The sequence below is a fragment of the Acanthopagrus latus genome, chromosome 14, assembly GCF_904848185.1.
Source record: "Acanthopagrus latus isolate v.2019 chromosome 14, fAcaLat1.1, whole genome shotgun sequence".
NCBI lineage: Eukaryota > Metazoa > Chordata > Actinopteri > Spariformes > Sparidae > Acanthopagrus > Acanthopagrus latus.
The window spans coordinates 5,520,130-5,534,845 of record NC_051052.1 but is presented as its reverse complement, the minus strand read 5'-3'; the positions used below and the strand labels follow the sequence as shown (position 1 = coordinate 5,534,845).

Sequence of the window (14,716 nt, the reverse complement as noted above, 5' to 3'; positions counted from 1 at the left end):
ACAGGTCACGGCATGTTGTCTGATTAGTAATTTCAATGTGGTTTCTGGATTTAGGAACAATAACGGGTTGTGTTACTGCATAAGCAATGTGATTAATGGTTAATCAATGAACTGATCCATTGCTTTAAGCTGTTAGCCGATATTTTGGGCAGTGGTCCAACATCAGAGATGACAGCAGGGCCATCAGAACGCGCTGATATCCGCGACCAGGCGTCCCTCGAGACGGTCTCGCGACGGGTCCCGCCTCCGCTGTCAGCGTCGGAGGTGGGCGTCGGGTTGAATTTTGAACAGGCTGGTTTTAGGTTACGCTCAAATGAAGCCAGCCCTTGAACCTAAAAAGGGTCAAAGGTCACATGAAAAGCAATTTCGCTAGTGGTTGCCATGCCACTGCGGCTTCTGTGGTTATTCATTGTCAGGGTGTCGATGAGTGAAACATGCAGGCCTGCAGCTCGGCACTTTTAATCATCACCCAGTGAAATTATTGTACTAAATCATTTCACTGCCGCTAATATATATATGTATATAAAAAAAAAACCAACAACTCAGCGCTGCACTGAAAATGCTATTCTTTATCATTCACAGTGAAAATGTGGGTTTGGACACTCGGATACTACAAAGCGGGTTTTTTAGCGTCACAAGGGTCCTGCAATGTGCTACATGCATTATTTAAACCCACACATTATCTTACCCACACTCACTCACTCACTCACTCACTCACTAAGAGGAGGTGGTAGGCAGCTTTTGAACCGAGGAGAAATGTGTGCAGGTCGTAACTCCAGCGTTTCTAGTGCAAAACAGGAATGTGTTTGGTGTGTGAACACAGACATAACAAAGCAGGTCTATAGGCACCGCCGCCGTGAGCGCCGAGATCTGAAACATGCAAGGGCGGTTACATCATCCACGGTGGTGCATGACAGATTTAGCTGGCCAACAGGTGGGGAAAAAGAACGCTGTTTAAAATGTTTGATTTTGTTTTTGTTTTTTTTCTGATCTGATGTCGAAAGCATTCATTTAAACCCCAGTCGTAGACCCTTCTAATGCTCAGCTCACGTCTCTGTGCTACTTTGACACGAGGTTCCCATTAACACCTAGTATTTAAAAAGAATCTGCGTCCGGACGAAAAAACAATCTGCTCTCGCCTTTACATTCACACCTGGTATTTGTAATGCATTCTCATTAGCCTCACTGAGGTCGGATCTCTGTCCTGCGCGAGCTGCCTGCAAATCAGCACCAGACTCCCTTAACAAACCATGAAGTTTTAAGGCTTGTTGTGTTGTGTTTGAGTATAAATCTTTTTGAAACTATGACTGCATGGAATTTCTGATTATTTGCCCCCTATAGTAAATCCGGCATATGTAATACATTAAGTTATTCCTTTCTTCATATGAAAACATTGTGTCAGATTATACTGTGTTGTTGTACAAACGGCCTGTAGGCTAATCTGTGACTAGATAAAAATATAGTTGTTTTCACGTGGTTCTGTTAAATAACACAAGTTTTCCCATTTTGATGGCACAGAATTCTCAGTTTTCTCAGTAACTGCAGCTGTTTCTTTTAGCTCAAACTTGAACAACCTCTTTTTTTATTCAGCTGAAAACAAATATCTGTATCGATGACGCACAAATTGCGTTTAGCTCTACCTCTCGATGGGCGGGGTGAGCTCCTGCGCCTGCTCCAAGGAGTTTAAGTATCTCGGGGTCTGATGGGAAAATGGAGAGTGTAACGAACAGACAGATCGGTATGACATGCAGGCGTCGAGACAGGTCCAGCACTCGCTGTATTACACACCTCACCTGACCTGCGTTATCCCAGGGGGAGCTGGGAAAATCATTACCAGGGAAAGGGTTGTACGGAATACCCCGTTTAGCCTGCTGCCACACAGCAAACCGACCCTGGACGAGCGGAAGACGATGGATGGATGGGATCGAAGTGAATTTGTTAGTTAGTGTAAGAGCATCTAACAAATTCATTTCGATCTGAGCTTTTTGTTTGAAAGTGTTAGTGACCTGTTTTTAAAAATTCACACTACACTCCCAAAGTGTCAGTATTTCTCTCTTACCAACAGGAGCACAAGTCAGCTGACTCTACAGTGTCAGATGGGTTTGGGAGTCGAACTCAAAAATCAACTATCCTTCCTACAGGAGCTTTAAAGAATAACAGTGGGCAAACTCAGCAGTTTTGTTACTGTCGGCAGACGCCATGAAAAAGCCAAAGTGTGTGTATTAATGTGCAGTCAAGCGTATTTCCAGCAGCATTACCGGCGCTAACCTGCGGCCTTAATGATGTGCTTTTAACAGTGCAATGGAGCTCTGTGGCACAGAGGAGTAAGACGTAGGAGCGGGTAGCACAGGTACAGTGTTTTGTTGTCGGCCTAGGGGATTTAATTACCGCTCAGCCTTATGGCTGTACCACAACATTCGCTGAGTGGCTTTGGTTGCCAACATCAACAAAAGGATGCGGGCCTTACCTGAACCTCGTTAAAGAATATCTTGGTCTCTCATTAAAAAAAAAAAAAAAATCAAAATGCTGAAAACGCTATCTTGAGCAAACACTCAAACTGCGGCCAGACTTGACATGTGTAATGGAAAGCCTTTGCTCGCGAGCAGGTAACGTGGAGTTCGAGAGACATAAGCTTTCCCGCCGGGCTGGGGGGAGTTGAATGAAAAGCGCTGCGCCACAGGATAATGGGAGGCGCAGGATTAGATTTCTGCCATTAAAACAACTCTTGCAGCTCCTCAGCGCTCTCGCAGCTTCCGGTGTTTGGAGGGTCATCGTTAACAGCACAACGCGCACGAGCAGATGAAGCGCCGCGTGGATGGGAGCCGCCGCCTACAAGGAAAGTGTGCAAGCGCGACCTGGTGTCTGTTTTCAGCTTCAAATTGTGATCCGGGTTTGCTCTGCACAATTAGGAGGAAATTCACGTGTTCTTTTTGGAAATCTGGAAGGGAAATGGAAGGGCGGCCTGTCTTTTGATAGACGTTAGAGCTGTGAAGACACTGATCTATGTTCTTCCGAGATCAAGCACCGCCTGCGCAGTAACTGTCACGGCATCTTTCACAGGGAAACGTTAACACGAGATAATCTGCCTAATTGTCTGCCGGTGAAGGCCGTCATGAGTGTTTGCGATGGATGGATTTGCCTCTCCATCAGCGGGATTATTCGTTTTCATGTGGAGTTTTTAAAGTGCCGCGGGTGGAGACGGGTCGTGGTGGGAGGTGAAGGCTTGACGGCTGCGATCTGTCGCGGTGCATAGCAGGGGAACATTAATGACAGAATTTTTTGAGCTGCAGCTGCTTTTTTACGTAATATTTACACATTCATGAATACAGTGTGTTTTAATGAGATTTTTTCGATGACTTCTCCGTAGGATAATAAACAATCCCTCTGCCTCATATCTGACCTGGAGACCTTAAAGCTGTGAATGTTTGGCTAAGGACATAGTACTTTGTAAAGAGTGCTTTTAGCAGCATTAATGGCTGATCAGAGTAAATGGTGGACCCCGTTTCCATCATGTCAAATGACACGTGTTCATGCGTTAGGCAGAGACAAATGTTAATAAAAATCCGCCTAATAACCGGACGAGGGAAACAGCAAGCTAGCGATTTACTACTACAGGTTACAAAGTTCACATGGCGACACATTTAAAGCTCATCATGGATCATATTTGTTCAGTCTCATTAAGAACAGTACATATATGTTACACTTCCCCCCTGAGCTTTCCCCACCAATGGGAACATTTCTCCCGCTTTTAGACACCTGTCAGTTCGTGGCCAGCCAATCACACGAGTTTCCCTCATCTCTGATGTACGGTCTAAACCAGCAGTGAGGAGGTTTTTAACTTTACTTTATTTCCTGGTAGAGGGTTATTATTATTATTTTTTTAATTCCTGACTCATTTTCTGTGGCGTAAACAGGATTTCATCAATCATACTTTAGCGGTCAAACAATTCTGTGCATGTGCTTCACTGGGAGTGGACATGTGAAAAATCTGCCAGGGTTCTTCCTTGGAGGTTAGTCGAGGCCAGACAGGCTGTCGCCAGGCCTCTTGCTCAATGGCAGTGCTATCTGAGGACACGTAATAAGAATGTGCATGCTGTATAATATGTGTGATTTTTTTTTTATCATTAGTGACTAACATAATAGGAATATGCATGTAATATAATATGATCTGTGATTGATGGGGCTATAACGCTGATTATACACTCCAGTAAAATATAAGTTGTGGTTTTAGGGCGGTTGTGCCTGCCTGTTTCTGTCTCCCTTGAACTAAACCATTAAATGTTGTTTTTGAGCCGGTGAGGCTCAAAAAGTTAGTGGTGCAATAGATCTTGCTACCTTTGGTCAAGGCTGAGCTGGGTTTCCCGCTGCTTCCCTTTGCTACACTTATCGTTAGAATATTTTAACGGAGATGTATTGAGCTCATTTTCAGCCGACCCAGCACCTGGATCAACGACTGAGTGGCTGTGCTTAATCACTTCTTACAGTATATGCAAGCATAAGTGTAATATGTGACATGGAGACAAGTGTGATGTCACAAAGTCGCGGAATTAAAGGGTACTACTGACGAGGCGTTTCAGGAGCAGTGTTTTCCTGGGAGAGAGAGGAGCTTCTGTCTGACCATTTTTACCTTCAAGGTCTTTAATGGGCACAAGAACCTTTATAACTAGGTGCCGCGGGTCCTTCGCACCAGCTGCTGTCAGACTGTACAGCCAGCACTGCTCCCAGTAGACCTTACTGTGCACTATGCCATAAAAACGCCATACATAACCCAATTCTCTTATTTTTGCACTAACTGGACAATTTATCATTTATTAACAACAACACACTGCCACACTGCTTACAATTACGCTGTTCACAGTGTACAGAATATTATGTATACACAATGTATATGGGTCTATTTCTTAATATTTTTTTACATTTTTTTAAATAAATATTTTACTATTATTATTGTTTATTGCAATATCACTGTCCTTTAGCAGCTGTGACAAATAAAATTCCCCGTTTGTGGGACAGATAAAGGAATTACAATTCTGAACAGTTTAAAGTAAAGGAAAAAAAAACCCAAAAAGGCAGAAACAACAAACTTTCAAAATTATTAAAGACAATTGGATCATTTCCGTTGTTTCTCAGAGTGGAGAAAGTCATTCATTTAGTGAAAAGTAGAAAGAAATGGCGCCAGGGTGCCAGCATGACTGGACTGCCAGCCAGCCAGCCAGCCAGTCAGCCTTCAATTCCCTAGGAGACTTTGTGCCCGCTGGCAGAAAAGCAAAAAACTTGCCAGTTGAACAAACAGGCAAAGAGCTGGTCTCGTCTAGCTCTCGAAAGAGAATAACTCTGTTCCACAACGCTCAACGTTCCCTATCAAATTTTGAAATGGAGAAATCTCAAATTCAGTCCTAATGATGCCGCCTGGAACTTCCAAAAAGAGTCTGACGCTGAAAAAACCTTCTCTGTACAGTTCAGGATGCCACTGTGACCTTTAATCAACGCGCACTGCGATGATAGGACGGCGCTACTCGTCACCCTGAAAAGCAAGTGGTTTAAAGCCAGCAGACGGGTAGATGGGCTGTTGAGCGCTGAACTAAAAACATTCCCAACCAGCGCTCTTCAACACGTGCTCTCAGCCTGCACTCGGAACCCCGCTGGTGTTCTTTCCACCCATGTAATCAGGAGATTATTTTACACCTGGGATACAGACAAACGGATGCAATTCCCTCGCATTTATCGGCCAGGTAACCAGCAGGCGCCAGTGGATGCCGAGCTGCAGCGGTGAAAGTCAAACACCCCCAGATTCTAGCAAAGGTGGATTGCTTCGCATCGGATTCACATTCATCGTCCTTCCACGCTGCTGGTTACTTGTGCCACGTTTCCCCTAAATCGGGAACAGAAGGTTTTCGGAAATGAAGAGAGGCATTGGAAAACATCTTAGCCCAATCGTCCTCGGGCTTAATAACCACATGAATGCGTGCAAAGACTGACAGGCTTGCAAAATCCCTTGAGGCCTTCCCCTTTGATGGCCGGCAACCATGGAAACATACAGCGATTTGTCCGTCACGGTGTCCTGGGTGGAAAGCTCATAATTACGAGTGCATTGTGATTACGCTGAGGTCCGGGTTGTAAGACAACAGGCCTCATTCTCAGCTCTCTCTCTCTCTCTCTCTCTCTCTCTCTCTCAGCTAATGGAATTGACTGATTTCTCTAGATGAGAATTCAATTGATCCCCCCCCCCCACCCCCCGCCTTTCTTTTTGTCAGATATTGAACCGACTTTGCGAGCGAAGATCGATCAAAGAAAGCAAAAGAATAAACAGCTGACGGAGCTTCAGCAGCTTACAACCTTGGCAAGCCGATCAGGTGCACGAACACTTTCATGAGGTATGAAAGGCGCCATCTGCTAGTCGCAAACACGCGGCGGCGAACAGCTGCTGAAGCACAGGCAGGAAGAAAATAAAAGTTTGGTGTGATAGTAGCGGGCAACACGTGGCCAGGTTAAGTGAATAAATGCGGCAGCGGACTCAATTTTGTGTCCCGACACTCCACGGATGAACAGCATTTTGAAAAATGAGGGGGATTATGTAAACCCTTTGCACAGCTTAACGCCGTCGGAAAATATTCTGCGTCAGCAAGCAAATCCCGAAAAAAGGCTGCTCTTCTTTTCGAAAAAAAAAAAAAGAAGCAAAATGGAGTTGCTGTAAAGCCGCGGCGCTGTTTGTTTACTCATTCTCCAGACTTACATAGCCCGTTAACAGCACAGTGCCGCCCGGCAGCGACGAAGCCGCGGCTCTGTCGGAGGAGAAAATGAAAAAGAACGTGTTCAAGGTCACAGATGCTTAATTGCAATGATGTTATCTCTAATTAAACCAGACCGTCCCTGCCAAGCCGCCATTAACAGCACACTGGAGTGTGCCGTGCAGGCTCGGCAGCCTCTGCAGGGGTTATGAGCCGTCAGCTGGCAAGAACAACGTCTAATGGGTTCATTTGCAGAAAAAAGCTGTTTTCATTTATTTTCCTAAATTGTGTTTCTTTTGTTCGTTCCAGAAAATATCATTGAACTGGTTGTTTCATGCATCTTGAGAATGGCTTTCATCTGTTCTCGCAGATGAACTCCTCCTTTTAAATCGACACGGATGGTGTTCGCACACAAACACTTGTGTCAGACATTAAAGCTCCCAGGATCTATTACCGGGGCTTCAGGGTGTAAAACAGAGAGAGGCTACTGAGGGACCACCGCGGATCTGCTGGATTTAAAGCTAATGTGACCTGAATTTAGCAGGAGAGATTTGAGGAATTATTCCTGGTTCAGACTTCCATTTCTGTGCGTGTCATGCAGAGGCAAGCATTTCAAATCAGGCTTTAAGGGGGGGGCAATTACATTAAATGTACTCAAGTGCAGCTCCTGAAGAGGAGACCAAAAGTAGTGCTGTAACTTTGCACAAGAAAACACTCTGTTCCTGCCAACAAAGGAAAAAGACACTGCTACATTAGCACCTGCTAACACTGGTTAATGTTACTTGGGCGCGCTAGCAAAAGTAGGCTAACCACCACAAAATATGAACTGTAATTGTGGGTAATGTACTAGTTTTGAAGCCATGTCTGAAATAGGAACTTTAAAAGGAACTGCAAAAGACAATAAACAAAACAAAACAATGCAGGAGAAGCATAGATATCCAGACAAAATGGCTACCATGAGTCAAATCGTTGGAATGCCACTTTAATGCGGGACACAACAAAAAGTATCAGTGCTGAAGCTATGCTTAAGTTAGAGTCTTTAGCAAAAAGCTAGTCACATGGGTTAATTAGCCAAATTACCAGGCTTTAAAATGACACAGAGTAACGTTAGTGTTCGTGTTTGTGGCAAATAAACAAATGTAATTTGAATAGTCACTCTCCTTTTGGCTCTGTTTTTGTTCTCCACCAACTGTTTAGCAGCTAAATGATCCACTATGTTCACCAGCTGGATGCTAACTGTGTCTGCCAGCCATTTGGTGCTTACCCACTCAGTTTGGAGGAGCGTTGTTTCCCTGAAAACAGCTGCCTGCTGGAAACGGTGCAGATAAGAGTGCTGATGCTGAACCAGAACAACAAAGCTGCAGTTGTAAAACCGAAACAATTAGCTAAAAGATGCTAAAATGAACTGTATAATGGGGAAGTCAGTTTAACACTTTTTGCATTTGCATCACTACAAGCCCCTTACCTTTACTTTCACTTTACATGTAGTCATGTTAATAATTTTTGGTATAAAATTTTTGGTTAGTGCAGCTTTCATTTGATATCTGGTGCTGTTTTTTTGAGCTTCTTTGCAAGTAAGTGAAACATGTTTTTCTCCTGGAAGCCTATAAACTATATAAATATATTACAAATGGAAGTTATAGTCTGTAAGAGATGGATCTGCAGCACTTTCATGATTTGGTTTTCAGGATTAAAAGGTTAGGGCACCTTGGTACGACCAGCTGCCAAACAACTGAGGTATCATCATTCAGCTACAGTTGGCTACTTATTGTGTAGCTGGCCATAATGCATACGCAAACATTAGGGTTGGTGGCGATGATGCTGCACCCTCCTTCCACACCTTCCTCTCTCCTCTCCTCCTCCTGGCAGCACCCACTCCGTGTGCCGGCTGCTGTTGTATTTACTCTCAGGACGACCCCTCCCACAGCAGCGTGCAGCCCGACCTGCAGGTGAACAGTTCAGCCGCAGACTTTCCCCCCCCCCGCGTCCACCCCTCGCCGAGGCTGGAGACGATGCGCCTCGCTCCCAAAAGCATCCAAGTTGCCGTTGGGTTTTCAAAGGGACTCGCAGACGGGACGCGCTCCTGTTTCGCGTCCGGAGAACGCGCGACGCGTGGATGGATGTGAAGGCGAAGGCAGACGAGGTGACGGCGTGAGCAGGCAGCGGTGTGGGCGGAAAGGTGAGCCGTCGGCCGGGTGCGCGCTGTTGTTTTTGTGTTCGCCTCCTGTAAAAGTGTCAGAAACGTGTGGCTGTCGTCTCCGCGCCGAGCCACCGAGCAGAGCAGTCCGCCTCTCACGCACAATGTTTTTCCAACACAGCCCGTGACTTTCTGCGGGCAGTTTTAATCTTCTCACAGCTCTTAATGCCGATTAATCGATTGATTATTGCTCTAAACTTCACCGACCGTGCGCTCCCACTGTCGTCCTTTCCCGTCCTTCTTTGTTATTAATCTGGTTCGCTTTTGCAGCACTTTTAAAGGGGCGCTATGTAGATTTGGAGAATATATTCAAATTCCAAATTGGATTATTCACAGGATGAATGAACCCAAATATTGATATTTTTGACAATAATGCATTCACAAACATTAGGGTTAGTGGTGCTGATGCTGCACCCTCCTACCGCACCTTCTCCTCTCCAAAAAATACTTTTGTTTCCCCCCCATGACTAAATAAACAAGCTGTTCTCAGAGGAAAACAGGTGGCAGCGTCCGCAACATATAAAGCAAAACACAAAATTGTGTTGTCCTTTGAGATCAGTTTGTTTATTTCGTTCATTCCCTCATGGAAAGTTTGTTTACCTAAAATATCATTCTCTTCTGATTTAACAAGGGATTTTAAACGCGAGTGTTGTATAATTCATGATAGGAGTAAATGTATGATATTATTGGTGTAATATAACAGCATGTTAAAAACTAAGATAGACTGCAGTGCTTTAATATTAGAGAGATGGTTAAAGAGGAGATAGATAGATAGATAGATAGATAGATAGATAGATAGATAGATTAGATTTTAGATTTTAAATGCTCCTTTCACTGAGCAAAGTCACAAAGTGCTCAAATTAATTACAACATCAGACCCTAAAGACAGCAACAAGAATGAACAATAAAACTTTCATGAGAAATTCACAAAATTACAAACACCAGACAGCACCAGGTGAATCAAAGGAATCACTAGATATGAATAAACTAGTCTTATTCGGGTAGGAGAGAGAAGAGGTCTAAGTCAAATTGAAAATTGTTTAAAAAAAAATAAGTTTAACAGTAAAAAGAAAAAAAAAAGTTGTTGGCTAAAAGGAGAAGTCATCACCTTGTGCTGTATTGGTGGGAAATATGGGGGAGGAGTATGGATTACTAAACATGGGAGGGTTAAGTTACATTCGTTCCAGAAGTTCCCAACAGTTGTCGTGTGCGGATGATTCCAGCAGCCATCCCTGTTGTATTATAATGTGGATTACAGTTTATTTTTAGTTACAGCATGTGATGCATTTACATTTATTACGTGTTGTCACACAGTCCTGCTTTGCTGTTTTGTCTTGCAGCCTTTTCCACTGTTAGTTGGGAACTCATTATTACCAGAAGATTATTACCTCCTGTGAAACTAGATTAAAGATAGAAGATTAATTTCCACGTTCTCTCTTGCTTGTTTCCCTCTCTTTCCTCAGCTCGTAGTAGCACAGAGGCTTGTAAACCTGACATGTTTACACCCAGTGAGAAAGTAACCTGAGAGCCCATCCTGAGGGAACACCAGGATGAGTCCCGCCGCGTCACAGCTTTTAGGCAGGAGCAACGTTGGAGGCGGCGGTTGCAACCCTGCCGCTGCAGCCCTGCTGCTCTCCCTCTGTCTTGGCTTCCCTCCCTCTGTGGCCACTTGCCCACCCCACTGTCTTTGTGCCAGTGATATAATTTCCTGCAGCGGGCGCAATCTGTCCGCGCTGCCCCTTGATCTCCCAAGTTATGCCACACGCTTGGACCTGAGCCACAACGCCCTCACCGTCCTGTGTGTGGACTGGATTTCCCAACCGTTTGATCGGCTCGCCACGCTGGTCCTCAGCAGAAACTCCATCAGCCGAGTTGATGTGAATGCCTTCGCTGTGACGCCGCATCTCCTCCACCTGGACCTCTCCTCCAACAGACTGACGGTGCTGAACTCGTCCGTCTTCACTGGGTTGAAGGAACTGAAGGAGCTGCTGCTGTTTGGCAACCAGATCATCCAGATTAACCCAGGGGCCCTCAGTGACCTTCCCAGCCTGCAGAGGCTTTACCTTTCAGGGAACAGACTGATGGATTTCCCCCTGGGGCTTTATTGGGAACCTGGAGGTCCTCGCAATCTGACCTTTCTTGATCTGTCCTACAACAGGATCTCCAGGGTTCCCGTCCAGAACTTGCTCTCTCTAGCCCAGAAAGGTGGAATTTATTTGCAGGAAAACCCTCTGGTCTGCGACTGTGCATTACTCGCCTTGCTGGAGTACTGGATGTGGAAGCAGTATCGCCCCCTGGTGGACTTCAGAGGTGAATACCCTTGTAGGGACGATTCAGGACCAGGGTCTGAATGTAGCCAGCAGGTAGCATCAAGTATGCCCCTTGAGGAACAGACTTACCAAGTAGAGCCTGGTAAATGGCTTCAAGTGCCGTGTCCAGGGTTGGCTCCTCCAGCCACGGCTAGCCCAGAGGTGTTCTGGGTCACTCCCAGGACTGTGGTGAATTCATCTACCAGTGATCCCAACTCCAACCTTACAGTTTTCACCAACGGCACCCTCGAAATCCGATCGGCCCTGATGGAGGACTCTGGTATGTATGGTTGTGTGACAGCCCGAGGGTACCACCATCACCCCAGCGAACCCCTGGAGGTCAGAGTCGTGGTCGGAAACTCGAGCACTACCTCCACCAGCGGCTTGGCGCACCGCAGCAGTGCGGAGCATTTCAACACAGCGTTCACCACCCTGGCTTCCTGTGTGGTCAGCATCATACTGGTGCTGCTCTACCTCTACCTCACCCCCTGTCGATGCCGGGAAGGCCGGAGCGGTGGGGCAAGAGGCTGCGGAGGACGAGCCATCCTCCTCTGTTCGGACCCGAGAGAGGTGGAGTCCGGACAGCGGCGGTCTAACGGAAAGAGGGTGGCTTTCTTGGAGCCTCAGGCAGAGGACTCGGATATCGGTGTCCCAAAAACACCAGCAGTAAACTCGGGTCATGCTACCACCGAGGGAATCCTCAAGAATGGAAGCAGGACAGTGGGACAGACCCTCACAGACCCCGCTCACATGGCATAGCAAGAACACCATGTTTTTGAGCATTACCGTAGTCTCATAGTCTGAACCCAAGTGTTTTTTTGTTTTTCTTTTCTTCACTGTCTTGTTTCAGTGCACAATGAAAAAATCCATTTGATGTGAAGTAGTGTACTGTGATTCTTGTGAAGTAGCTATACACTGTAGGGTTTGACTGTTTGGTCTGAAGCAGAAAACGCAGCCTGTTTGCTGTCAGAATTTCAAGTACGTCTCAACTGTAAGTGCTGTCTGTTTTTTACATTAAGAGTTAATATGGAAATTTCCCTGTTTCCATTTCATCGTGGGAAATTGTTGCTGCAGAGATCACAGAGATCACATAAATGTGGGTGTTGTTTTAAATTGGCCTGCGGGGAGTATTCACACATGACTTGATAAGCTGCTATAGAAACATTGATGGTTGTTATACCGTATCTGCATTGTGAATTTTGCCATAACAGTGACTCTTGTTAGTTTTAACCATCTGTCTCTCCACCGTGGAAGCGTACCATTTTCCAAAACAGTGTCAGTGAAATGATCTGAACTTGTTGCTGTTTTCCAGATCTTGCTTGTGTCAGCCAGACACCCCTCCCTTCGGATTGTGTTCATCACATCTAACCATGTGAACGTGGCTTTATTAAAAGCAAAGACACAATACAAAGTGAGACCAAGGGTAGCTCATTGTGTTGCTGTCGGGTGGAAATCTTTAAAAAGCTAAACTTTGCAAGAAGAAATACAGCCTTGTGTTTAGTCTGCGAAAAATGCATTTTATGCTCTCGAATATGGTTAAATGCGCTTAACACTCTGATTTCAAGAATACTATTTTTCCCTCACCGATAATATATAGCCATGCAAAGAGTTTTAGTACTACATGGACATCATCCTTAATTTAAAGAAATTTAAATCCGACAAAGAGAAGAGAAAGATCCTCCTTGACTGATTTTGACTGACTAAACAAACTGAATAAACGGACTCTCTTTGTTTTCACGACTGAATAAACTGAATAACAAACTGCCTTTAAAGGACAACACAACTTCATGCTGTTTTACGTTGTTTACATGTGGCGAACCCTGCCACATTTCTCTACAGTGTTCTGTGGACCTTATTTTCCTCTGAGAACAGCTTGTTTATCCAGTTAATGTATATATTTGGAGTTTAAATTTCTTCTCCAAAACTCCATAGTGCCCCATTAATGCTGATGCTGACTCATATGGCTTACATAAGCATATTAGGCCATCAGCGAGAAGATTTGCTGTTTCTACGCAGTTGTTGTAGTTATTTTTAATGCCTCCGACTGGGATGGATTCTGACTTATCCAGGCCAGAGAAGTAATAACATTTAAATATTTTTCCATTGAAGAGTGCTGAGAATGAATTGAGGCGTCTCACAGCCTGAGGAAAGAAGATGCTCTGTCGGTGGCACGGCACTGAAATTGAGTTTAAATTTGTTTTTCGTGGTCATCGTCTAGCCACAGGAAAATACATTACTTCACCTCACAGTGAAAAAGAAATGAAAGTTCCTCGCAGCTGCTTCAGGTTTCGATGTGTAATCTCAGCTTTCTGTCCCCACCCCCGAACAGCGGAGGTAAACTGAATTTTTCTTTCATTGTTCACAACACTGAATAGCACATTTAGGTTTGATGAAAACATTTGGAAAATCAAAACTCTGAAGTGCTCCCAGCTCTCCGGAGAATATAAAATGTCTTTCTGCTCTTTGTTTGGGCTTCAAGGCCTGAAACTTAACTGCTTTGGTTCAGTCCCATTGCTCTCATCAACTCTGTTTCCAGGAACAGGGGGCACTTTTCAGCAAAAAAGCAACGACGAACCAACTGTTTGACGCTCAGCTGATGGAAAAACTAGCCGGTGAGCAAAGTGCAGAATTTAGCATATTAAGGACCAAATGTTTTAATTGGGAGTTGGTGGAAAGCAAAACAGAAGTCAAAGACAGTGAATATTGGACATTCGCCTTGTGACTTCAATAGGCAACAGCTCGCTAACTTGCGCAGCTTGTTAACTCTATCAGTTTATTATATGCCAGTCTTTCTGTTCACACTTGGGCCCCTGCCAAGTGACTTATACTTGAATACTGTGTGTCTTGTGGGTTATCTAGGGCCTGGGTGTTCAACAGGTGGTCTGTGACCCCTAGGGAGTTAATTGTTAATAATAATGATAATTAAATTATAATTAAAGATTGCTTTTCAAAAATCGAAATGTGTCTGAAAATACACAATAACACGAATCGAACATATTATTGTCAGAGATTAACTCTTGAATTGCAATCATTTGAGCAAGCTAAGCTAACCCTACGCTAAATCAGTGTCAAACCTATCCATAACTACCTAGCAACATACCTCTGAAACATGTTTGACTGTAACTGTAATTTATTGAATAAGAGACTCTGACATGCACTTCACCTTAGAACCTACCAGAGAAATTGCAAAGGGTGGTGCTAACGGGGCTAACACTAGCAATGCTACATATGCTGCCAACTCCTTCACACATGCCACTATAGGCCGCCTTGGGTCCAGTTTAATATGCAACAGAGTATTATGTGTATGCTGTATGTAGCAGTGGGTCCCTGCACCATCTCTCTGTCAGTTAAGGAGTCCTTGGCCTGAAAAATGTTGACGACCCCCGATCTAGGTCACATGTTTCAAAGTTACACCCTGTGAGATCATTATAGATGTCTATTAAAAGCCTTTTTCAGGCCACTGGCCCATCTACATATTGTCC

At 44.7% G+C, this 14,716-nt stretch overlaps 1 protein-coding gene across 1 annotated transcript; it reads left to right on the top strand.

The window, feature by feature from the left end:
• The first annotated feature begins 7,890 nt into the window (after positions 1–7,890).
• On the top strand, positions 7,891–12,988 carry LOC119032599 (amphoterin-induced protein 2-like). The gene is made up of 2 exons (XM_037121994.1): positions 7,891–8,907; positions 10,389–12,988. The coding sequence occupies exon 2, from the start codon at positions 10,476–10,478 to the stop codon at positions 11,991–11,993; it is 1,518 nt and encodes a 505-aa protein (XP_036977889.1). The 5' UTR covers positions 7,891–8,907; positions 10,389–10,475; the 3' UTR covers positions 11,994–12,988.
• Positions 12,989–14,716: the final 1,728 nt, after the last annotated feature.